At 46.8% G+C, this 27,205-nt stretch overlaps 1 protein-coding gene across 2 annotated transcripts in view; it reads right to left on the reverse strand.

Annotated features, from left to right (window-relative positions):
• Window positions 1-4,363: 4,363 nt before the first annotated feature.
• The window catches only part of SNX1 (sorting nexin 1), a 732,138-nt gene continuing 709,296 nt past the window's right edge, over window positions 4,364-27,205 (reverse strand). For both annotated transcript variants that reach the window (XM_085643997.1, XM_085643996.1), the window contains one exon: window positions 4,364-4,612. In XM_085643997.1, coding sequence (XP_085500123.1) covers window positions 4,562-4,612 — 51 coding nt within the window. In that variant the 3' untranslated portion in view covers window positions 4,364-4,561. The remainder of the gene's footprint in view (window positions 4,613-27,205) is intronic.

Below are 27,205 nucleotides of genomic sequence, written 5' to 3' on the forward strand. Positions count from 1 at the left end.
AGAAAAATGATTGAATTTCCAAAAATGTACTTATTACTAATAGTATTACTCTGGTGCCAGGGGTATTGCAGCTATGGCTGTTACATAATACCTTTTCAGAGGCATTTCAAATTGGCAAAGTCGTTTTTAAATTCCAACTGCCAGTCCTGCTTAATGCACTGAGATGCAATCACTGCTGGTAATCTTGCATAGCTGGCAAAAAATGTAAACTTACTGGATGTGGTCACTATTACACTAATAACATCAGTAGCTCAGGAGAAGTTTCATTCAACATAGGTAGCTCTACTTTCAGAAAGGTTTGGAGACCTCTATTGTAGACCTTTTTCATTTTTGACTACCAGGTAGCACATGGAATACATTTTTTACCCATTTTCAGCAGGCGGAACCTCAATAAAGACAGCACCTCATAGATTAAGATACATGGGAGGGTGCTGACTGGAAAATGAAAAGGAGTGGCCTGGTTAAAAAAAAATTGGAAGAACTAGCAGTCCAAAAAACTCTTCTCGCATCTTAGTAGGGATAGCAGCACTAGTTCTACCAACTGATGTCTCATGCATTTTTAGGTCTCGGCTGTCGATAGTAGCACGCATGCGCTGTTCTCGGCATCCGAGAGCTTCTTGAAATCAATACCGTCGAGAAAGGGAACTTAAAGCCCCGCCCCCTCTTCCCATTGGCTCACTTCATAGCTTAGGCTAAACGCAGGCTTCTCATTGTAAAGGAGGCTTCTTAGTCCCTCCTTGTTGTCGCCTTGTCTCCTTTTGGCCACGCCTACCAGGATTGGATCCTTTACTGGCGGCGTGACTCTCTCCTGGATTAGTCGGGACGCAATTTTTTTTCTTAATTATGTGCGTGATCACTTTAATAAGTAGTGCAATGCCCACATATCAACTAATACTGCTAAGCTTTTTTGAACCTGGAGTTTTTCGCTACTTTCAAACCTCTTGCGGCGCTTCGTTCTCCAGTATGCTTTGCTTTCCCGTCGAAAAGTTGGGGCTCACACAATAACAGACAGCACTCCCCTATATGCGTATCTTTGTTAGATTGTTTACATACCGCTGGACACTGCTGAGCTTTTCGCGGTGCCCCGATATTATTTCACCGGGCACTGCTGAACTATTCACAGCGTCGTGCTGTGCCCTGGGACTCTTTCGTGCGATACCTTCATTCCCATCAATAAGTTTTTCAGTTTCTGGTGCTAGTTCCTTTGATCTTTTTCTTGCACGGGTATATAGTGTCTAACTTTGATGGCAACCTGAAATCAGGAATACTGAATTTCCAAGTGCCCTGCTGGTGCCACCGTAAAAAAAGGTGTTACGACGTGCCCGGCGGTAATGTGCTTGGCACTGTTCTGCCGAATAAAGTAAAGCCGCGTGCTTTACTTTATTCGGGTGAAATATACAGTTATTTATTAAAGCGTCTTAAAGCAAGCCTAGGTTATGATGCGCATACATGCCCTTACGTCCTCCTGGTGCCAGCTAGGTGAAAGTGGCACTGCCAACAGCCACCAGTTTGCCCGAGGAAAGCTGTATGTGGGCACTGGAGTGTGGTAGACTGAGGAAGAATAAAATGCGCGCCAAGGTTGCTCTACACAAATAGCAGCAAATTCTGGATTAACGAACATCAGCGCTTCCTGTGCTGGGTGGGTGCAGTGAAGATGACGGGATTGCGGGGCTTCTTGGCTCATGAGTTTTCAACATCAAAGCTGGTGAACATCCCCGGAAAGAGCTATGAAAGTGTCAAGGAGGAAAGATAAAAGGAATCTGTGAGACACTGACTTACCTTCTATGTGTTAATGTCCGAGGTTCTTTTACAACGTTGGGGTTATGAGAACGAGAAAATGCGTATATAATACTAATGGTCAGGGCTTTAAGTGGGATGACAAAACTGGAGGGGTCTCTCAAAGGGGCGTGGCCAGGGCACAAAACAGAGCCCGATAGAGACCCGTTTCGAGGCCCCCTTTAAAAAACTGCCGGTGCTCAGCACCGGTGAGACCCGGCCCACTTAAAGCCCTGCTAGTGGTGACAGTATACTTTTTTCATCGCTATGTATCTGCATACAAACCCCTCCACCAAATTTCACTCAATTATTCTAGCACTAGCATATTATTGCAATGTTAGTTTACTGGAGACTGGTACATTTTTATTTTGCCAGAGCAACTACGAAAAGCTTGACTGAAGATATCCATGTCCCTTTTATTTGTGAAATGCGGATCTCTTTATTTATTTGCGCGATATTTTTAAATTTAACGCGGCCACCTGGAGAGAGAGTGAGATTGATTATCTTTGTATGTATATTGGCATATTTATATAGCATATTTCTGAAACTTATATGGCCTCGTAGTGCCGTCTAAGTGCGGGCGTTCTTTCCGTAGTATTCTGTAGGGCTCACCTATTGGAGCCCAAGTGGTCCATTACACGCTGTGGCTACAGATCGTTAAGAAAGATCTTGTTAATTGGGGTTTCTATGATGTTGAACTGTGTTTGGAAAGCACGTCTGACATTTGTGTCCTCTTGGCTCTAGTTTGGTGGTGTGGGTGTCCTGTGATGCACATTTATCATGAATCCAGTAATACACCATATTCATACATTTGTCGGAGATCTCTTTAATTTGCAAGGATTCCTGGCGGGACAGGGCTGATCTAGGCTTTCATCCTTCCCTGTTAAAATATTTAGTTTTTATTCACGGTATCAAGAAGTTAGAATGCCTAATTATAAATACATGATTAACTGCATGTAATTGAAGACTAGTCTAGGGTGTTTTTACCTCTGTGGTATATGGAGTCACACCACTCTGGTCCACCCACCTGTCGCTGGTACCCACTCCAGCATATTTTCTTGCATGACCAATGCTTGTTTTTTTTTGTAAACTGCCCCCCCCCCCCCTTCTAACGCATGGTTTGCAGCCCCTCCCCTCGGGCGCACGCTTTTACTTTTTTTTTTACACGGCTCACACATTTATACACTATATGAAGTAAAAGGGATACAACTGGATTTTTAACATCTTCTGGCGGGAGGCAAGTCCCATGACTGGGAACCTCCCGCCTGAATCAGGGAGGGTTGACATATCGCCTAGTGCTGGCTTACACTCGGCATTTTAAATAATGTTTTCTACATACACGATGTGAGCACTTCATAAAAATTCTGTTAACTCTAAAGGGTAGAAATTTTAAGGTCGCGGTTTGCTGTGGAAGTAGATATTAAAAAGTAGCGCATTTAAAAGAATGTTTTTTTTTTTTTTTGACCAAGCATTGTTACTCCTGTCTTAAATTGCTGCATAGCCTATGTGTCTCGGGAAAACTCATTTCTGGCGATCATGCACCCAGAGCGAGCTCTTAAACTGGAGTTTATACAGCTGCTCGGGAGTAGTGAGCGAACTTTTTTTTTTTGGTCAGTTGAAAACAGTGTTGTAGCTGCTGCTTTGACAGGTGACAAAGGATTTTATAGGGGGAAAAAAACGAACAATTCACCACGGCATTTTGTTTGGTTTGGATGAATAGTAGAGGATCCAGAAAGCTCTGGCTTCGCACAAAGGTGAAAGAAACCCTCAATACCCTATAAATGTGATGAGTTGGCCAGACATCGGCCTCCTGCATTCCAAAGTATTGGGGTTTTAGAGGGGAAAGGAAATACATTTTGAAAAATGTACCAAACATCCTCTTTAAACAACAAAGAGAAACACTGCGCTAATGGCACTTCGTGCTTTCCATTCCAACATTTATGTCGCGCAGCAAAAAGAAACTCAGTTGACCCGCTTAAGCGGTGCCTTTAAAGAAACAATTTTCAGCTGCTTCACCTTGATTCAAATAAATCACTATTCAAATCTGTCACCAAGAGATCAGTCTACAAAAACAACCGGTGAGAAATACGCCAAATATACTTCTATGCTCAGAATATACTACTATATGTTTTATATAACTGAGAAAGTTTTCCATAAGGCACCCAATGCACATTCATCTGAATGTCATGTCCCTAACATTACATTATATGCTTTCAGTCTAAACATCACATTTTTGTGTCTATCTTATACTGGTCATTACAGTCAAGATGAAATCTTACAGTCAAATGAAAACATTCCTAATCAAATAACAATAAATTACATTTTAATACAGCATATTTTTTGTAAATAGTTTATTAGGTAATAGTTTCATGGCACTAGCAAGGGTGATAGAAATGCTCCATTTTTGGTTCCTATACTGCATTCCCAAAAATATACATTTATATTTATACATATATATATTAATAAACCTCTTCCCCCCCCAATAACTCCATCACCGAATTCGGCTTGTTTCATTTTCTTTTTCTTCCTTTAAAGCAGTAAACTACTTTTAATAAGAAAATATATATATGAAGTTAAATGAAAAATATACAGTAAGAAGAATGTTTATTGGAGGGAAAGGAAGGATTCCATTTTCTTGCATTTGCTCTTTTCCTTTTTGGTTTAAAATTTCAAGGTCCAGGCAGTGAAGAAATTGTTAACTAAGGAGTTAAAAAGGCAAGATAGGTACACAGTATAAAAAAAAAGGCAGACGGACAAGGGAAGACTCGGCAGTCCAGAGTTCCAATTAGGAGATAACCTTTGCTTCCGGAAGGAATGCCTCCCAATACTTCACGAGCTGCAAGAGGGGCAAAACACAATTAAATAATCACAAGATGTTGAGGACTACCAGTAAAAGGTGAAAGCAGGTATGTGCACACTCACAGTAAAAACGTCATGCTTGTGCACAGACTTGCACCTCACCATGTTTGAAGCATATCTTTGGACCTGACACACATTCCCCCCCATCATCTTCCACATAGGACATACTACATCCAACATACTTCTAAAACATACACTAAGAAATTAACCCCAGGAACCTGATGCAAATCAGTGTGCCCAGTGGCCTCATCAAGGGTATGGAGTGCCATACAAATGCTGTAATACAAATCAGTGTATTTACGAAAACAATCTTTTTTGGTCAGATCTTTTAACCAAAAATTTCAAACAATAACAAGAAGTTACTTACCTTCGGTAATGCTTATTTTGGTTTATACACCAGCTAACAGCATGTTCCTCATCTTGGAGTATTCTCTACTCACCAGATTGGATCCAGAAATGTTTCATAGCTATACTCCTCTGCGCCGCAAGGAGCTATCATGAGACTCCACGCTCAATACTACCTGAAAGTGTCGGAGCAAAGCCGCATATGTGCCACCAAAGCGTGCTGACGTCACTTTGTTGTCTTTTTTTTTGTTCACGCCATCAGAAGCGAAGCATGAACGATTGTTGGTTACAGTGTGCTTAAGTCCTTTTTAGATGTTAAAAAAGGCCACTCGGGGCGTGGCCAAGATGGCGACCTGGCAAGACGTGAAGCACTGAGGCTCCCCGTCGCGGCCCTTCGCCCCAGGTTATTCAGGGACAACCCCAACATCTCTGGTATTCCCTTCGGGGGGGAACGCCACACTTAATTTATATGCGGACGACATCTTGGCGACTCTTGATACTCCCAGCCGCTCTGTCCCAGCGTTCTTACAGGAACTGACTGACTTTGGTAAAGTCTTGGGTTTTAAAGTCAACGTGGGGAAATCAATGCTGCTGCCGCTGGGCCTCAACGAGAATGCTTCTGAGAGCACAGTTGTAGGGTTCGGGGAATTGCGACCCCAATCTGAAATCCCCTACTTGGGGATAACTCTGACCCCGTCCACTGACCAAACAATTGCTCGAAATTATTCCATCCTCTACTCCCAAATCACTCGAGATCTTCGCAAATGGCAGACTCACCCCCTGTCGTTGTTAGGCCGCGTGGCAGCTGTTAAAATGTCCGTCTTGCCTAAAATACTATACATATTTCAGACTATCCCGGTTGGACCCCCCCATGCGTTATATTCACTCATTGCAACAAGAGCTACACCATTTTATCTGGACATGGAAGTGCCAGAGGGTACGTAGAGACATTGCCTACCGGTCCCCGGACGAAGGGGGTTTGGGGATTCCTCACCTACTGACCTACTACAGAGCGACGCAACTTCGCTATCTTGTAGAATGGAGTAGACCCGAGTCAGAGAAAAGATGGCTGTTCCAAGATAGAGCGATGGCAGGTCTCTCCTTGTGGAAGATACCATTCCTGAAACCTTCGGATAGACCAAAGTATCTCAATAGATCTCCCATCATACGCTCAGTAGTACAGGTGTGGGATGCGTGGCGACCCAGCGGCACCTTACAGCCTTCCCCTCGCCACTCACGCCCTTATTCGACAACCCGGACCCCAAAAGATTTCAATACTTCCAACTTCGCCATTGGTTACTTCATCCTGACAAGCGCCCTCTAGTTAGTAGACACTTTACGACCTATGAGAAGTGGCTTTTATCGAAGCACTCGGACCGCCATTTGATTTCTGAACTATACCTTCTGTTGCGTCCCCTGGAGCGTTCGGCTGGGCAGCGACGGTTGGAGACTGAGTTAGGCAGGAGCCTTTCGTTAAAGGAATGGCAACAGATCTACTACAGGGCAAACCATACTGCCAGGAACACAGCAAGCAGGGTAGCAGCGGTTAAAGTTGCCCTTTACTGGCACCGGACTCCGGCCCGACTTAATAAAATTAACCCAGATCGAAGCCCCACCTGTTGGAGGGGCTGTGATGAGGAGAGCACATTGACGCACATCCTCTGGGATTGTAGGGAAGTGACAGGTTACTGGGCAGCAGTCCTTAATGATATAGACACTTACTTAGACACGGAAATACCCCGCTTCCCTGTCTATACTCTTCTAGGGTTGCCTAATGCACTCACCTTGCCATTGAAATCCATTCGGGGGAAACAAATGGGGCTAGCAATGGGCGCAGCAGTACATCACATCTTATCGCTATGGGGCACGCAAACTCGCCCGACGCACACTGGGTAGTTACACAAACTGTGGTACATTATCGGGATGGAACGAATACACGCTAACCTGACCCACTCATCAGATTCCTTCTGTACTATCTAGCGCCCCCATCCTGGCATTGCGGGCGTATGAATTTAACGAAGTCACATGCCCCAAATACCTTCGCTTACTCAGACTTACTGACGCCTCACGCTCTAAGGATACAGATTAGGGAATACTTCATCTTCTTGCTCACATGGAGCAGCAGCACACCGGTACTGGGGAGGGAGGGGGAGAGTTGGGGTTGGGAGGGAGGGGGAAAGTAGTGGGCGGGTTTGGCCAGGGAGCAGAATTAGGTACTGCCCCTTTTAGAGTATGTTATAAATTTCGGGCCTAATGCTGGACATTCCCCTTTTTCGCATGGCCATTAGTCACCAGCTTCGGTTACGTACACTTGGGATACGTCGCCTAAAATAAGTTATGGGGTCTGTTAGGCTACGAATGGGCAGTGATGGGTCTGTTCAAATGTCAGTTTACCTGATTGAAACCAATAAATAAAGTTATTTAAAAAAAAAGGCCATTCTACATAACAGGGAGGTAGGATAGCAATGAGGAATCTGGGATTTATAGAGTACCCAAAAGAGAGCGTTACTGAAAATAAGTAACTTGTTCTTTTGAGGGACACTATTAGCACAGATTCCTCACTTTAGACTAGATGCCAAAACAGTGCCTACCCACTATGGAGGATCTGTGGTGTTGACTCAAAGTAAAAAAAATTGCAGAACCAGCAGGCAAAGTGTCCTTCCTGTTGGACCTTGCTGTCAAAGCAGTAGTGCTTCGTAGGCATATGCGCTGATGCCAAGGTTACAGCCTGTCAGAGGAAAGGACAGGCACTCCTCATATCAACGCACATGTAGCAGCCTTAGCCCTGGTGTCACTGTCTCTCAGACCTTCCAAAGCTGCATCTTGCCCTGTGCGTAGCACATCTTAATGCAACATATTACCTCAATAGCCTTAACTATCTTTGCTCCAGAGAACCCTACAAAAAAGCTGATCACCCACTAGGTGACCTTTGGTACAATCTATGTAAAAGTGTAAAGCTCTTTTGGGGTCCATCTAATGGAAACTATCCTCCTCTTTCGATGAGTAAAGGTGAACAGCAACTATGAATCAGCTCAAAAGGCAGGAGGAATATCAAGACCATTTCAGGTCCCACTGTGGCTTCACAAACTGCTTGGGATAAAATATGTGTGCCAACTCTTCAATAAATCTCAACACATCAGATGATTTGAACAAGGATGGTGGTCTGGACAATGCAGAAAGGCCGAATGGGCCAACAAAGGAATAGTTTCCTACCTGTAACTTCAGTTCTCTCATAGGTGTATTTCCATTATAGTCATAACTACTGAATAGTCCCGCCCACATGCGGGGACCCCAGAGCACTTCAATATATCTTCTTAAGTGGAGACTTTTGGCTTTCTTGAGGAAGGCTTGCAAAGACACTTAAGGACGAGAGATAATGCAGCCTATATACCTAGGCTACAATGGCCAAATTCATCATGAAGACAAAAAAAGACCAGAATAAAGTAAATGAGGACAACTTGAAAGGATTTGCAAACAGCATAAATCTCCCTCACAAACCCTTTTTTATGATAGAGATGAAGGAGAACAGGACAGAGTAGCCTCATAGGCTGTCATTATCAGGCTATAAAAACCTGTGTCTTTAAGAACCCAGAGACCACCAGTAACCCATCATGCTCAACAGGTGGCAGATGCTTCAGTTCTTTTTGACGGCGATGTGAGAGCATAGGTCTATTGCATAAATACCGGTCTATTCCTTTGGGGAGAGAGGGTTGCTTATGACCATAATGAAAATACCCCTACAAGAGAACTGGAGTTACAGGTAGGAAACTATTTCTACTCTCGTAGGGATTTCCATTCATAAATGCAAAAATTTGGGGTCACTGTTCCTAGTTAGGAAAGGAGAACGAAAAGAGTTTTTATCAAAGTTAGACACATTTTAGAGCGGCAGTCAACAAGACTGTTTCATGTTGTCCTCACAAACGCTAGCTTGACCCTAATTACAGGCACGAATCACAAGCTACTAGGGTACTTTAACACCCCCATTAGATGCACTAACCTATAAAGGTTTTTAATCTGACCGGGAATAAAGATATTAAAAGTTTCCGTGATATCCCTAATCAGTTTTAATTTATATCACAGCACACCCAATTCCACCCCACTTAGACTTTTCTTGCACTCATTCGGCAACAAAAACAAAAGATCTCCTCAAAGTGACCCTTCGGGGGACCCATAGAGCATTGCAGCAACGGCCCGACGAGGATCAACCGCCGTATGATGAAGCATGACATCTCTCGGGATGTGTGAGGGCTACATGAAACAGACTTGTTGACTGCCACTCTAAAATGTGACTACCTTGATAAAAACTAATTTTGCTCTCCTTTCCTAACTAGGAACAGTGACCCCACGTTTTTGCATTTATCTTAACCTCAGGAGCACAGGCTCTGGACCTCCTCCAGCTCCTAGACCCCCTCCCCCCCCTTACATTTTGACAGATTTCCATTCATAATCATAAGCACTGACTAGCCCATCCTCACTGAGAGCGGAAGAGAGGATAAAGGATGAACCATGCTGTTCAAAGATTTCTGATGGAAGGGTGCCCAACTTGAGCGTCTGCTCCAGCATCAGAGTCTAGGCAGTAATGCTTTGTGAATGTATGAACAGATTTTCAAGAGGCTGCTTTACCAATTTTTGGAATAGGAATGTTCCGCCATAAAGCAGTAGTAGCCGACTCACCCCTAATGGAGTGTGCTTTAGGGTTAGGTGAGAGTGTTTTGTTAGCTTTTGATAGCAGAAGAGTATACAAGAAAATATCAATGGAAAATGGATTGCTTGCAAGTGGCTAAACCTGTACAGATCGGACCACAGTTGAAAAACAATTGGTTCGAAATGTGGATATCCAGTGTTTTGTTCAAATAGATTGCAAAATTCTCCACACATCTTGGGAATGAAGAGTTCTTTCCACTGGAGTAGAGGAAATAATGCGACTAATGAGAGTCTGGTAGACATGAAAGTCTGAAATAACCTTGAAGAAGAATTTTGGGTGAGTTCTCAGAACCACTTTGCTAGAGTGAAAAACAGTGTATGGTTCATGAGAGCATTGAGCTTGGCTCGCACTAACCCTGCAGGCAGATGTGATCGGCACAAGGAAAACTGTTCCCCAAAAAAGATGTTGAGGAGGTGCCTTGTGTAGGAGCCCTAAAGGGTCCTGCATTAGGCCTACAACGACTACAGTAAGGAGGGGAAGGGCGCCTAATGGGACGGAAAACCTTCAACCCCTTTGGAAAAGCCTTGATGAGAATTCTGAAAAAAGGTTTTTGAAGGACCTTTTCTGTAGGCAATAAAGGCTGCTAGTTAAACCTTTCTATAAGAGAATTGCAAGCCAGATTGTTCTAACTGGAGTAAGTATAGAAGAATGACTTTTGCTGGCAAGGTGTAGGGTCCACGTTCTTAGATGATCATATGCAAAATTTATTACATTTGAAGGCATATGCAGGGGGTGTGGAAGGTCATTTAGCCTCTTTAAGGATGTTGATGCAGTCTTGCAGCAGAATTAATTGTGCGTACTGCACTAGCTCAGGAGCCATGCTGTCAAATGTAAGAGGAGAAATTGGGGTGACCCATCTGACCTCCGACCTTCGTTAGGTCTGGTCTGCATGGCAGTTTGAGATATGGTTGGACGGATTGGAGAAGGAGGCGCGTGAACCACCATTGACTCGGCCACTACTGAGGTATGAGGATCATTTTGAATCTTGATTGGGACAATTCAATGAGGAATGTCGAGATCAGGTGAATAGGCAGAAAGGCTAAGAGAAATTTGCCAGACCAGTTGATCCATAGGGCATTTCCTAGTGCCCTTGGTTGGAAGCACCTCGAGGAGAAGCTTCAGCGTTTTCTGTCGTCTGTAGTGGCAACAAGTCGATGACCAGAGTTACCCATCTTTGGAAGATGATTTTAACAACTCTGTCGTTTAAGACACAGTCATGGTTCTCTTGCCGGAGTCCGCTGCGAGAGCCTGTCTGTGCATTTTGTACACCTGGAAGGTGAGCTGCTGTGATTGTGAGGCCCCTGGCTAGAAGCCATTTCCAGATTGTCTAGGCCTCGTGTGACAATGGCCTGGACATCATCCCTCCCTGCTTGTTGAGGTAGTACATGGTTGTATTGTCCATCTGAACAAGCAAGGAGTGGGATCTGAACGATGGATGAAACGCTTTCAGCGCAAGATGGACTATGCACAGATCAAGGAGGTATGTGGATTGCTTGTTCCCGCTTGCCTTGGATTTGGAGGTGATCTATGTGAGCTTCCCATTCAGTACTGAGGTGTCTGTGACTATTGTTTGAGGAGAGATCTTTTGATGAAATGGCATACCTCGAAGTAGGTTGGTTGGAGAGCACAGTAGGAAGCTGTGTCAACCTATGGTGAAGCACTGTGCACTGAGTCCAGGTAACCCTTAGTGATAGTGTTTAGGTTCCTGATTACCAAAGTTATCAAGGGGTAGCTGTAGGGAGCAGCTAAGGCTTATTCAGGAGGATGTAAAGCGGGTGCATTTACCACATACTAAGCAAGCTTTCACACAAGAACGAACCATACAAGAGGTTATAATACTAGGAACTAACTGCGGGAGGCAAAAAGGCAGCTGCTTTGTCAGCTGTGTAAGCACTCTTAGTCGATCACCCCCCTCTCTTCTCAGCTCGGCATGTTGGAGAAGAAAACATGTTACTTACCTGTAACTACAGTTATTCAGTATTGGTATCTTTCATAGATTCACATGCCTGAATCATTCCCTGTCGCCGAGGCGGGAGTCCCACGGTAAATACAAAAGTAAATAACAGTAGTAGGCTAAAAGAAAAAGCCTAGGGCCTACATCTTAGTAGCCTATCTACATCATTATAGTAAAAAGAACCAAAAATTGGTTCTAACCAATCAGCTACCAGCACCCTCTAGAACCTTCCCAGCAGAGGCAGTTCTCCTCAGATTTTCCTAGCACAAGTGAGAAATAAGTATGCCAGATATAGAGAACTGTCTCCTCGGGGAGGAGGGTGGGTGCATGTGAATCTATGAAAGATACCAATACTGGATAACTGTAGTTACAGGTAACTTGTTTTCTTATCCAGCATTGGGGTACCTTTCATAGATTCACATGCCAGAATCAGAGTAGCAAGCAGTATACCAATATACTGTTTGCGGATGGTGGGAGACACGTGCTCATAAACTCCCAAATATCATCCACAAAGCTTGAAAACATCATATATATATCTTTAAAGCTATAGAAAAGACATTATTATCTACTGGCGGTCGCCAGTAGATAGTTATAGTTAGGACCGTGTTTCCATAGGAAATCCGCAACATTCTATTTGGAATAACTTTAGCGCCGGTCGACGAATCCTCGCGAAATTTTCAAAACTAATGGGGCGCTATGCTCCGCTCCTACCCTGAAAGTCTCGGGGGGATTCGTCAAGCGGGGGCTGAGAAAAAATGGGGGTCCCAAAACGCGTTTTCCCCATGCATTTTCCCATAGGACCTTTAGTCCGAGCTACAGCCCGAACGGCTGAACAGAATTACTTGAAATTTGGCAGAGAGGTAGTCCTCAGGTCAAGGATGTGCCTTTTGTATGTCTGGTGTAAATCTGTTCAGGAGGTCCTGAGAAAATAGCATTTAAATCAATATATATATCTGTAAGCGCGCTCCGTGCGCTTACCGTAAGCTTACCGTACGCGTACGGAACCGTGCGCGAGCTCAATTCTGATTGGTGGTTACATGACTGTAAACATTCGAATCGGTCGAAATCAGGAAGTGTCGGCCGCCATTTTCTGTCTCTCGCACTGAGAAACAAAAGTGGGGAATGTGAAAAGGGGGCAACAAAGAGAGTTGCAGACCCCCTAGTGTTTGTCAGGGGGTCCAAGAAGGACCCAAAAGTACGAAAAATACATTTAATAATTTTAAAAAAAAATCGCGGAGTGCGCGTACGGTAAGCTTACCGTACGCGCACGGGAAAAAAAAAAAATACAAAAATAAAGAAGTAACAATCACATTTACTAAATAAATTAAAGGAGCCACAAGGGAGAAAAAAGCAAATGTTACTGTGTAAAAAAAGGTGAGAGGCGCACGGCATGGACTGCGCAACGTGGGCGCTCGGTGCGTGAAGCGCACCGAGCGCCCACAGCGCGTGCACGGTTCGCGAAGCGCACCGTGCGCGCAGGGTGTGCGCTCAGTGAAAAACCGGAAAAATAAATAAATAAATACATAACTTAGCATTTAAAAAACCGTACAAATTCACTGAAAAAACCATAGGTTTCACACATGTTATAGTTAGGAATTATCATTTACAAAACCTTGCAAATTCACTTCAAAAACCATAGGTTTCACACACGTTATAGTTAGCTGTACATTTCACTCGTAAAAAACCAATGAAATTCCACGTTATAGTTAGATCAGGTAACTATAACTTGCGCGACCGCAATCCACAATGTGTAATTTCAGATGTCATCATTGATGTCATGAGTGATGTCACTGACCATGTCATGAGTGATGTAATATGTGACGTCATCAGCAGTTTATTGTGGGCGCGCAAGTTATAGTTACCTGATCTAACTATAACGTGGAATTTCATTGGTTTTTTACGAGTGAAATGTACAGCTAACTATAACATGTGTGAAACCTATAGTTTTTTAAGTGAATTTGCAAGGTTTTGTAAATGATAATTCCTAACTATAACGTGTGTGAAACCTATGGTTTTTTCAGTGAATATATATATATATATATATATATATATATATATATATATATATATATATATATATATATATCGAAACAAGTATGATTTTTAGACATATCAGCCTGTATATTTGCATAAATATTAAAAGTAACAGATTAATCATAAAAGAGAAAGTACCTGAATCTGACCTAAATGAAAGAGATGGTGTAGAACAGCCTGTCCAACCGCTGCATCTATCTTCTTGATGCAAAGATTGAAGGCAGTAATGTTTCGTGAACGCTTGGACATTTTTCCATGTCGCAGCACGACAGATATTCTCCAGAGTCACTCCAGCGAACAAAGCTGTAGAAGTTGAAATAGTTCTTGTCAAATGAGCCTGGACTTTACTCTGCAAAGGCTTATTAGCCTTGACATGGCAGAAATGAATAGCAGATGCCAGCCATCTGGCTATAGTTGCCTTTGTTACTGCGTTCCCAAGAGTTGCTTGACCATAGGCCACGAACAATTGGTTAGACAGTCTGATGTCTTTAGTTTTCTGTAGGTAGAATTTTAAACAGCGCTTAATATCCAGGGAGTGTAATGCTCTTTCAGCTGGAGTGGATGGATCCGGAAAGAATGTTTTTAATCGTACCGGTTCATTTAAGTGAAATTGTGTCGGTACCTTAGGGATGAACTTGGGATTTGTTTGAAGGATTACGTAGTCACTAGTAAACTGCAAAAAGGGCTCCTTGATAGTGAAAGCTTGGATCTCACTAACCCTTCTTGCAGAGGTAAGAGCCAATATAAGGGCGACCTTTCAAGTAAGGAACTTGAGATCTGCTTTATGGATCGGTTCAAATGGATGCTTCATTAATTGCGCTAACACTGTGTTGAGTTCCTACTCTGGAGGGGGTGCTCGCACTGGAGGGAAAAGTCCTTTCATGAATTGTTTGAAGACGAGCAAAGAGAAGGAAGTTTTGAGCACTTCCTGAATCTGGACAGAGCAGCAAGATTTACTTTAATGAAAAAGTAAGCCCAGACTTGGCGAGAGAAAGCAGATACAGGAGTATTTGTTCTGCAGGAGCTTGAATTGGATGAATATTATTCGCTTCACACCAGTAGCTCAATCGCTTCCACTTGATTCAATAAGTCTTAACTGTGCTCTGGGCAAGGGATTTGGCCAAAATCTCACAACAGTCCTATGAAACGTTGAGGTCCTTGAACTCTAAGAAATCAGGAGCCATGCGTGCAAGTGCAGGGACTGTGGGTCCGGATGAAGTACTTGCCCTCTGTCCCTCGATAACATTGTAGGCGTTGGAAGAAGGCAAACGGGCCTGTCTTGGGACAATAGGAGAAGTTCCTGGAACCAATATTGTCTTGGCCAACGGGGTGCAATCAGTATTAAACGGCAACCCTCAAGCTTCATCTTGCGGAGCACTTTCGGAATCAATAATATTGGGGGAAAAGCCTAAGCACAAATCCCTGACTATCGCATGGACAGGGCATTCCCTCTTGATCCCCGTTGAGGGAACTTGCTGGCATAGTATCGGCATTTCTTGTTCTCCCTCGTTGCGAATAGGTCCAGAGCAGGTCTGCCCCAAGCCTGGAACACTGTGTTCTCTTGCTCCTGCTCTAGCTTCCACTCGTGACAGTCCGATAGAGACCTGCTCAGTGTGTCCGCCAGGGTATTGTGGAGACCCCTGACATGTTCGGCTCTCAGTGTTATCTTGTGGAATGTGACCCATTCCCACAATTCCTAAGCCTCCTTCGAGTGTGTAGCTGATTTTGTTCCTCCCTGCTTGTTGATGTAATACATGCTGGTCGTATTGTCGGTATGGACCAGCACAGAGGAGCCCGCGATCCTTGGGAGAAACGCTTACAGAGACAGAAAGATGGTGTGGAGCTCCATACTGTTGATATGCCGTTGCCTTTGAACTTGAGACCATCTTCCTTGAATCTGCAAATCCTGCAGATGACCTCCCCATCCCTCCATGGAGGCATCGGTTGTTAAAATGAAGTCTGGAATGGTCTGTAGAAAAGTAAGGCCTTGGGTTAAATTCTGTCTGTGACCACCAATGTAGAGAATTTATCATGCGCTGTGTGATCCTGATAGTATTGTCGAACGAACCTACGGCCTGTTGCCATTGAAGGTGCAGTTCCTCCTGAAGAGGTCTCATTTTGAGCCGTGCTAAGGGAATGAGATGTTTTGCTGAAGAGCACATTCAGAGGAGTGAAGCAAACATTCGGACTAAAACTGACTTTCTTTTTGCAATTAGCTTTGCCAACTTCTGAATATGCAGCTGGCGGTCGTGCAACAAGAATTCTTTGCACTGGACCGTGTCTAACCGTGCTCCGAGAAAAGGTATGACTTGGAGAGAGCGTAATTGTGATTTGCTCTCGTTGAGGGTCAGTCCCAGAGAAGCGAATAGATGTTAACATTCTTCTGTGGCAACCTTGGTATCTTGTTCTGAAGGACATTTGATTAGCCAATTGTCTAAATAAGGGAATATTTGTATTCCTCGGGATCTCAATGCTGCTGCTACTGGTGCCAAGCACTTCGTGAAGTTCTTGGAGCCGATTTCAGCCCAAAAGGGAGCACTTTGAACTGATAGTGGACCCCAGCCACTGTAAATCGAAGATATTTGCGATGTTTGGGGTGTATAGGTATGTGGAAGTAAGCGTCTGCCATATCCAGAGAAGCCATAAAATCTCCTTTGTTTAGACAACTTAAAATCTCGGCAAGCGTGACCATTCAGAAACTGTTTCTTGAGAAACTTGTTTAACTTGCGGAGGTCTAAAATTGGTCGCCAATCCCCTGACTTCTTTTTGATCAGGAAGAAACGAGAATAGAAACCCGTTCCTTTCTGAGATGATGGAACTTTCTCTATGGCATTTTTGAGGAGCATCGTAAAGGCTTCCTTCAATAATAAATGAAGACGAGGGGGACCTCTGGGCGGAGTAGTAGGTGGCTGTTTGATGAATTCGAGGGTGTGGCCATTGGTTACTAGGTCTTGAACCCATCGATCTGACGTGATTTCTTGCCACTTGTGAATAAAAGCTGAAATCTTCGCGCCCACGGGTAAGGAGGGTAATATGGCTGGCGCCCTGTGGAGATCACTGCTTCCTGCTAGTGTCTCTGCCTTAATTTTGTGATCTCTTCCGACCACCTTGACAAGAGAAACTAGCCATGGACGATTGGCAGTATGAGGACTGGCTGTAGGGCTGTCTATAGTGGGATTTATAATGCCTGTTCTGCTGGTTTCGGTATTCTCCTCTTGATGAAAAACCACGCCCTCTTGCTCCTCTGAAATTTCCACGCCTGTACTGAAGGGTACCCAATGATCATGCGGTATCCATGTCAGTCTTTATGGCTAAGAGGGCCTCATCAATGTGCTTCCCGAACAAAGACTCTCCGTCATAAGCCATGTCCAGAATCTTTGTTTGCACCTCAGGCCTGAAAGTGGTGGCCTTAAGCCATCCCTGGAGTCAAAGCACTGCCGCTCCTGCAAGCTGACGGAAGTTGGTGTTTACGATGTCCAAAGCGCAGTCTATAGTTTCTGATGCGGCACGTTCCCCTTCCTGCAGAATCTTTCTTGCCTCTTGCCTACGGTCTTCTGGAATGAGGTCAATGAAACTCGCCATGTCTGACCACATTTGACGGTCATAACGTCCGCTAATGGCTAGAGAATTGGCAGCTCTGATATAGGCCACTGCCATGGTAGAGAATTTTTCACCTATAAGGTCCAGACGACGTCCTTCCTTATCAGGTGGTGTGGTGATAGGGTGTTGCAGGATTCTTAGATCGCTGTTGGGCGGCCTGTGAAATCACTGAATCAGGACGCGGGTGACCAATGAGGCAAGATGGGCTGTTGGCAGGGGCACGATTTTTTTTCTCTATGCGCTGAAGTACCGCCGGAATAGATGCAGGCGTTTTCATGATTTTTACCCCTTCATTCCAAATATAGTCTATTATAGGCACAGCTCTCGTAATTTTCCTGGACTCTTCCTTGAAATCATGAAGGAAACATTCTGTCTGCGCGACTGTTACTGGCAGTTGAAATCTGGTTGCAGCCCGTTGCATTAAATTAGACCCCGATGTCCTCAGGTGGAGAATCAGATGGCAGAGGAAGAGGCAGAGAAGGCATTGGAATTACGTAGTCATCCCAGGGACCAGAATATTAGCATTGTCAGGTAGTTCACCCCCTTCAACCTCTTCTTCGGAGGAGGTAGTGATAATTATGCACCCCTTCCGTTTGACCTGAAGAAGGGACAGGTGTAACAGGAACTTCAGGTTGAGTCAATGGAACAGGAACCACCGCTGGCATGGGTGGGTTCTCTGGAACTGTCTGCTGTGGGGGGAAACCTTTGTCGGTAATCCGCCAGCATGGCTTGTAAATCCTGAATGAGCGTTGGAGGGAGGGGACTCATTTCCCTCTGGCGTCCTTCCCGATGATGGAATCTATGATGTGGAACAATAATATCTTCTTGATAATATTGCTCCTGGTAGTCATCATCTTCGTCGTCATCCTGACACTTGATATTTAATTCAGAAGGATGGTGAGCTGTACCAAAGGGTTCTTCATCATCTTCATCCTCATAGTCATCATCTTCAGTGTAAGTGTCTAGGAGATGTGAAGGCGTAAGTGGTGGGATCTTGCTGTAATCTTGTTGTCTTTGAAAAGTCTTAAGCTGGTAAAAACTTGATGACCTAAGCGTTGACTGCGCAGGTAGAGCTAACCCAGCAGAAACTGTGGATTGAGCAGGTAAATCCGTCGTCGACGGGATCGTCGTCGATGAGATCTTCAATGTTGCCGTCGTCAACGAGGCAGCCGTCGACGGCGTGGACTTCCTCGACGGCGGAGACTACATCGACGGTACCATCGATGAGCTTGACGTCGATGCGGTCGTCGACAGTGATTTCAACTTTCTCATCGACGGCTCCCAAAGAACTGGTTTCTTGGTAGAAATAGAGATTCTTGTAGACAGAATAGGCGATTGAATGGCCGTAGTTGAAATAGTACCCGTAGATGGTGAGGCAGAAGTAGAAGTCAGAGATAGTAGATGAAGTAGTCACCGTAACAGATTTAATATGGCCTTTACTTACAGTTTTTGAAGTGGATGCCTTTTTTGAGTCCTTGCCTGCTGCGGATGACAGACAGCGTTGACCCAGAGGAAAGTTTTGGTGACCTCTGTGAAGGGTCAGAAACATCATGGGATGATTTCAAGTGTTTTCTCCCCTCACTTGAAGAGCTGTCATGGGATCTGGCTCTTTTGCTGGAAGTAGACGCTCTGTCATCCTCTTCAGCCGAAGAAGATTTGAGCCACAAGAGCAGTCTTGCCTCTCTATCCCTAAGGGTTTTGATAGAAAAGGTACAGCAAATCTTGCAATTTTTTGCCTCATGTTTTGGATAAAGGCAATAAATGCAGTCCTTATGTTGGTCATCCACATGGACCCTCTTTTTATCACAGGTCCTGCAGGGTTTGAAAAGAGCTTTCCTGTTAGACATTCTGAAGAAAAATTAGAAGAACTGAGTGGCACTCAGGGAGACTCCCTTCCACACGACGTGTGGTGAAAATCTGAGAAGAACTGCCTCTGACAATTTTTGGTTCTTTTTACTATAATGATGTAGATAGGCTACTAAGATGTAGGCCTTAGGCTTTTTCTTTTAGCCTACTACTGTTTTTAGGTCTCGCTTGACCCAGCGCATGACTTTTTGAGAGGGCTCCAAAAAGTGCTACCAGGCGAGCCTAGAGCTACAGTGCATGTGCGCAGGCGTGCACGACCGCGATTACTTTCACTTTCGCGGCCGCTTTGATGTTTGATTGCGATCACTTTCGCAGCCGCTTGGCATAGCTAATAGGTCTCGCTTTTGGGACCCTATAAGTATTTAGTTATGCAACTGTTGCATGGCTAAACACATAAGGTCCCAATAGGTGAGACCTATTGGCTATGCCAATGCTTGTTTACTTTTGGCACTATTTTTGTAGTTACCATGGGACTCCCGCCTCATCGACAGGGAATGATTCAGGCATGTGAATCTATGAAAGATACCCCAATACTGGACAACTTTTTTTGGATGTAAATTCGTCCTACATATGCCCATACATAACGGTTGACCCCCAATCACGCTTACAAAGGAATGCTGTGGATTATCGTCACCTCTCGGTGGTCCATGGTTCCGCTTGCTCGCCTGGTCTGGTTCCATCCTCTGGGTAGTGGTCCCTTTCGACTCCCGACAGAGCTGGTGCACTGCCGCTGAAGCCACTATGCCGCCGAAATCTGCTCGGGGCACGACTCTTACCGCAGGAGATCCCTCCGTCTTGGCGAAGGTCCTGGAAACAACCAAATGGAGCGGCTGCTAATACCGAAGTTGTTCTGGGGCATGAAAGCAGTCACACCAGTGGGAAGAAGATCACCCCTGCAATCTTTTTGCCCCAAAGAAGAGGAAGGAATGCCTAACCGGAGGGCTGTCTGCTGAAAGAAGGAGTTCCTGTTATCAGAGTAGACAAGGGGAGCCCTGATAATATGGGGGATACTGGACTGCGATTAGATGCTGAGACAATACTGGGCGAGCAAGGGAACACAATGACTAATGCTTTAGGGCAAGATAATGCTGGGGGACAAGCAAAGCGAATTTTGGCAGGATCTTCTAATTGAGCTCAGAAACGGCAAACACTTGGTCAGAGATGGGGGTTGCCAAACTGGATGGGGGGAAACAACATACAATGGTTATGAAAGACAACCACCCCATAGATTTACCTGAGGATGATGCTGGTGAACATTTGTTCTCCTTATCAGACCACTCTAATTCATCAGGAGATGAGTCACTTCAGACGTCTGAAATACCCTCGGGGGGTGGGGGGCAAATATATATTGGAGATTAAACTAGTAGCATACACCAGAGTGAGGAGGGGCCGGGAGCCCGAATTGTGGCACTAGAAACAGGTACTGTCCGGAAAAAGGTGTTTTCACCCGTATGCAACCTGCCTGGGAGAACTCGCCTCAATAATCTGGGAGAAGAGCCAGAGGGAGCGGTGAGCCAAGGGCAACGCAATACATCAACACACTTGGAAAATATCTCCTTTGCTGTCATCCATGAGTCTATTATAATGCATAGAGATGAATCGCGTTGAGAGCCAAAAAACACAAGGCGCCTGTCGCAAGCTACAAAACTCACTCCGATGAGTACCTACGCCCTGTTCGGAATTCGCCGAGAGTATATCTGAAGCAGAAAACAGGATCTCTACAACCGAGGATGAAATGACCATCCGAAAGCCACCATAGAGACCTTGGTGTCTCAGAGGAATGATATAGCTTGAAAGCGCGAGGATATGGAAAATCACCTTCGGCGCAATAACTTAACAGTTGTTGGTGTGCTGGCAGGCGTCAAAGGCTCAGATCCTCGGCAGTTTATTGCTGAACTTTTCAATGAAGCATTCCCAGAACTGACACAGTGGACTTGGGACATGGTGGTGCAACGGGCTCATCGGTTCCCTTTCCGACAGAATAGTCACTCTGGCTCTGCCCAATCTACTCCACGACCTAGAGCAGTTCTGATCTGACTTTTTGTCTAGGCAAGCTCTGTATGATCTGGCGAGGCCAGATAGGAAGAGAAAGGGAAAAGGATTTGAGTTTTTTGTCCGACAAGATTATTGCCATAAAACTGTGGGCAAAAGGTGGCAACTTCGACAGTTAATTGATCCTTTTCAGAGTATAGGTGCTCACGTGTTTCTCTTGAATCCTGCCAAACAAAGTTATATAGAAGGCCAAAACCCAATTCTTTACTTCTGGGGCTAAGGCTAGAAAATTCCTACAGGGCATTAAACCATAGGAACATGGCTGAAGCATGATAGGATCAGGCGGGTGTGGCATGATAGGATCAGGCGGGTGTGCTTTTGTATGCTGAGGCTGGCTATGTATATATTATGGTGTGCTTTATCTTTGGGTGTGGATCACCTTGGGTTGGGCTGGACGAGTTTGGGAAGGGGTGGGGGGGTCAAGGAACGGAGATGTTACGAGGTTTTCAATCACTCTAGACGAACAAGTTACTTACCTTCGGAAACGATATATCTGTAAGAAACAGATTAGTTATAGATACCTTACCTTAGAATTACTCCCAGGCATTAGACTGGATCCAGAAAGTTTTGCGTCAGCAGTACCTCTACGCGTCGGCAGGTTGCGTCGGTCGACTTCGCGTCCATTGTTGGTGTTGTGGTCGCCAGGATGACGTTGCGGTAGCTACTTAGATGCTGACGTCAGTTCTGTACACGACTTTCCGCGCCAGAAACGCAGATCCATGCAAGACACTGACCACGGGTGCACAAAACTAGGGCCCTGAAAGGATGTCTTTGACTCTAGAAATCCGTTCGCAGAACAGGGAGGATGGGTGGGGCGGTAAGGAATCTACAACTAGCCTATGTTTCTTACAGATATATCGTTACCAAAAGGAAGCAACTTGTTAATTTGAAAGAAACAGTTAGTTATAGATGCCTTACCTTAGACTAGATACCCCAGCAATACCAACCCCGGAGGTGGGTCTGCGAAGCAAGCTCACACCAGAAAATCCTGGACAACAGAACGGCCAAAGAAGCCGTCTCTCCGGACTTGGCTGTCCAGACAGTAGTGTTTAGTAAACGTGTGCAGTGATACCCACGTAGCTGCCTGACAGATGTCATGTAGAGGAACTCCTTGCCCCAAAGCAGTAGTGGCTGCCGTCGCCCTGGTGGAAAGGGCGAATAGCCCTCCTGGAGGCTTCTTTTTAAACAGAGAATAGCATGCTTTAATACACCAAACAACCCATCTAGAAATGGTCCGCTTGTGTACGGCCCGACCTTTCTTGGCACCCACGTAGCCAACAAAGAGTTGGTCATTCACTCGGAACTGTTTTGTGCAATCCAGATAGAAAGAAAGCACACATTTTGGGTCCTGACGGTGGAGCCTCTCTTCCTCTTTAGAAGGATGCAGAGGGGGAAAGAAGGTGGGCTAAGTGATGGTTTGCCTGATGTGAAAGGTGACCAGCTTGGGAAGAAAGGATGGACGAGTCCCAAGGATAACCTTGTCCGGGTGTACAGCCAGAAAAGGAGGTATGGATGAAAGAGCCTGGAGCTCAGTCCCTCTTCTGGCAGAAGTGATGGCCACACGGAATGCAGTCTTAAGAGTTAAGAGTCTTAAAGGACAGTTTTGAAGCGGCTCAAAGGGAGTGCACATCAAATAGGTCAAGACCAGATTCAAGTCCCACTGAGGCATAACGAAGGAGATAGGAGGAAAGAGATGAGTTATGCCTTTTAAGAAAAGATTAACAACCGGGGACTTGAAGAGAGAAGGCTGATCAGGAAGCTGAAGAAAGGCAGAAATGGCCAAAAGATAGCCCTTAATAGTGCCCAGAACAGAGACCTGCAGGGCCAAAGAAAGGAGGAACAAGAGAACCTCAGAAAAAGGGGCAGCAAGGGGATTCAAAGCCTTTGCTGTGCACCATGCCACAAATTTATTCCACCAGCAGGCGTTTTAGTGGAGGGACGCCCGGCTGCCAAGATTACATCACAAACTTCGGGAGGCAAGTCGAATGACGTCAACTGCCTCCGCTCATTCTCCACGCAAGGAGGTGGAGGCTGGACAGGTTCGAGTGGAGGACAGTCCCCTGCTGCTGCGACAGAAGATCCTCCCAAAGAGGCAGTCGAATCGGAGGATCGAGGGCCATGTTGAGCAGCTCGGAAAACCAGACTCTTCGTGCCCAATCCGGAGCCACCAGAATGACTTGGGCCTGGTCGCGCTCGATCTTCTTCAGCATCTGGGCAGAAGTGGTATAGGCGGAAAGGCGTACAACAGACCGCAAATCCATTCGCGACGAAAAGCGTCGCCTAGCGAGTGCCGCCTTGGAAATGCCAAAATGCAGAATTGCTGACATTGCCCGTTCTCTACGGTGGCGAATAGATCCAACCAAGGCTCTCCCCACTGTTGAAAGAGACCTTGCACCACTTCCAAGTGAAGACGCCATTTGTGATCCAACATGCACCTGCGGCTGAGTTCGCCCGCCCTGGCGTTCAGAGAACCTGCACTGATGTCCAGCCAAGTCCAGCGACCCCACCCGCCTTGTTTGTTGCAGTACCACATGGTGATGGTGTTGTCCGTTAACACCTGCACTACTCGTCCCCGGACAGAGGGAAGGAATGCTTTCAGTGCAAGCCGGATCACCCGCAGCTCCAGAAGGTTGATGTAGAGCCCGGACTCCGACGGAGACCAGAGGCCTCTGATCTCTGCCTTTCCCATGTGGCCACCCCATTCCAGAAGAGATGCGTCCGTTACCACTGAGTTCTGGTTGCGAAAGGGAGAATGATCTGCCGTTGACCCAATCCTGGTTTGTGAGCCACCACTTTGCAATTGGTGTGCAGTGCCCTCTGAGATCTGGACATAATCGGACAGATTCTCCTGATGCTGCCCCCAACAGAACTTCAGGTCCCGCTGCACAGCCCGCATATGCCACCTGGCATGATAGACCAGCAGGATGCAGGAGGCTGCTCAGCCTCAGGGTCATCCTGACCGAAACCCGGGATAGAGGCTGAAAGATCAGAATCATAGCCAGAATATCCTGGACTCGCAGTTCGGGAGGTTAAACCCGAAACTGCCTTGTGTCCAGATCTGCTCAGATGAAAAGGAGCTTCTGAGAGGGGGTCAGGTGTTACTTCGCACGTTGATGGAGAACCCCAGTGAATGTGGAGGTCGGCCGTAGTCTGGAGGTGGGAGAGAACAGCCTGGGGCTAGCACGCCTTCAACAGCCAGTCGTCGGGATAGGGGAAGACTGGAACCCCTGATCTGCGCAGATGAGCTGCGACCACCGCCATCGCTTTCGTTAACACCCGAGGGGCGCTGGTAAGGCCAAAGGGGAGCACCGTAAACTGAAAGTGCTCGTGGCCTACCGTGAAATGCAGGTAACGCCGGTGGGCCGGCAGGACGGGGATGTGGAAATAAGCGTCCTGCAAGTCCAACGCTACATACCAGTCTCCAGGCTCGAGGACAGACAACACCTGAGTGAGCGTCAACATCTTGAACTTCTCGTTCCGGAGGAAGCGGTTGACGTTCCTGAGATCCAAGATAGGACGCAAGCCCTTGTCCTTCTTGGGTACCAGAAAGTAGTGGGAATAACAATCATGCACCTGATGGCTCCCCTGCTAAGAGAGCCGTGACTTCCTGTTGGAGAAGGCCCAGATGATCCTCCAACATATGATGGTACTGAGGTGGCATGGCTGGAGGGGTAGCCTCGAAGGGGAGGGAGTAGACCCTTTGGACTATCTGCAGAACCCACCTTTCCGACGCGATGCTGCGCCAGTGGAGAGGTGATGGCGGATCCTGCTGCCCACTGGAGTTTGATGGGCCTGAAATGTCGGACTAGGAAGGTTTGGAGGCTGCTGCAGAGGGGGTGGGAGGGGTGGTGGACTGGCCCGCCGCAGGCCCCTGAACCACGGCGTTGGTTCCCACGTACCCAGTCGCACAAAGGTTGGGGAACTTGGGTCGGCCTGTGGCTCTGGGCGGAATGTAGTGGGGCACCCCTTCGGTAGCCACAAAAGGGGCAAAAAGCAGACTGCGCAGGGTGGCTGGAGAGGCCCAAGGATTTGGGCGTAGCCCATGAGTCCTTGAAACGCTCTAGAACGTGATCTGCTTTGTTGCCAAAAAGGCGACGGCCATCAAAAGGCATGTCCATAAGAATGTTTTGGACATCACCAGAAAAGCCAGTCGATCTCATCCAGGTGTAGCGTCTAAGGTCTACCGACGTGGCAATCGTTCTGCCTAGAGAGTCAGTGGTATCCAGCTCACAGCAGATAGTAAATTTTGCTGCATCTATCCCTGCGGCTACAGCTTGGGAGAGTACAGTCCGAGCCTCCTCCGGACACTGAGGGAGTAGTTGCGCAACCGTGTCCCACACAGAGTAGGAATAACGGCCCAATAGACATGCGGTGTTTACTGACCGCAGTCCCAAGCTGGCGGAAGAGAAAACCACCTTCCCAAGATGATCCAGCTTTTTGGATTCCCTATCCCTTGGTGCGGCAGGGAATGTGCTCTTGAAGCAGAGGATTGGAGCACCAAGCTCTCAGGGGTAGGGTGTTGGGAGAGGAATGTGGGGTCGCCCGGAGCCGGGCGGTGGCGTCGGGCAACCATCCTATCCACGGGAGCCCCGATGTTGGGCCTGGACCAGGTGCCCATAAGGATGTTGGTGAGGGCCTCATTAAACGGCAGCAGGGGTTACGAAGAGCTCACTAGCGGTTGAGGCACCTCTGTCAGGAGGTTAGTCCTGACCGCCACTGTAGGTAGCTCGAGGTTGAGAGCCTCGGTCGACCTACGCAACACCACTGCTTGTGACGCTCCCTCCTCCGTAGCCAAGGTAGGAGGAGACAACATGCCAAGATCAGGGGAGGTATCAAGATCACTGGCATCCCCCCGGTCCTCTCTCCAGTCCGGATCATACTCCAACTGGTTAGTTACAGGGTCACCTGACCCCTCCCCAGTCCTCCTCCTCGTCCTCTGGGTGCCAATCTGGCCTGAAAGGGACCCCAGGAGTGAACAGGTGCACAACCCCCCCCCCCCCCACTCGGCACCAGTCCGTATCAGTGTCCCCATCAGGATGGAGGCCGGGGCCGGATGCGGGAGCGGTGCCGAAGGAAGCGGTGCCGGTAGAGGCGTAATGAGGACAACCTGCACCGTTCTGGATCCAGGCCTGGATCCACGGGGGCCCAGCGGTGCTGGGTCCAGAGCCACTGGCGGAGAAGGCCTATGGCCCCCAACCAAGTCCGTAGGGCCCGAAGGCGCGCCAGCAGGTTCGCGCTGCCCGAAGATGGCATGCATCGACTCGTAAAACTGACAAAGCATGGCAGGGGTTGCTCCAGGTCCCGGAAAGGGAGGGAAACTGAGTCGGCCCTTCAAGCTCCGCACGTGGAAGGGGCACCGCCCCATCCCTCGTTGCTTCAGCCGACCGACGGTGAGAAGTCAAAGAGCAACGATACTTCTTCTTGTGCTCAGACTTACCTGCCCCCGAGTGCGAAGACTTAGAGGACGAGTGGTGGTGGCTTCGCGAATGGTCCCTCAACCTCCCTCATGACTGGAATCTCGAACGGCGCAGAGCTGACTGCTGGCGCTCAAAAAGCTTTTGGGACCGCTACCACAAAGCCTTTGGAGCCATGGACTGGCAGTCGGACCACGACTTGGGGTCGTTGACAAAAGTCGCCTCAAAAAGGTCAGTCAAAAAGTGACTGGAGGTACCGCTCTCTCCGGATCTGCGCTGGCTGGCGCAGAAAAAGAAAGAACGGACGTTAGCACGCGAGGGCGGCGTCCAAGTAGCTTCCGCAACATCATCCCGGCGACCACGACGGATGCGGGGCCGACCGACGCCACCTTCCGACGCGTAGAGGTACTGCTGACGTAAAACTTTCCAGGTCCAGTCCGACGCCTGGGGTTATTTCTAAGGTAAGTAATCTATAACCAACCATTTCTTTCAGATCTATGGGTCTTTTAGCCTCCCTGTTTGGGGTGTTAGGGGATGCTTCCGACAGCCGCGGAAGCGTTGGGGTGGGGTTGGGGGGTGTTCTTGGAAGTGGGGGGTTGC

The sequence above is a fragment of the Triturus cristatus genome, chromosome 3_1 (genome assembly GCF_964204655.1).
Source record: "Triturus cristatus chromosome 3_1, aTriCri1.1, whole genome shotgun sequence".
Taxonomy (NCBI): domain Eukaryota; kingdom Metazoa; phylum Chordata; class Amphibia; order Caudata; family Salamandridae; genus Triturus; species Triturus cristatus.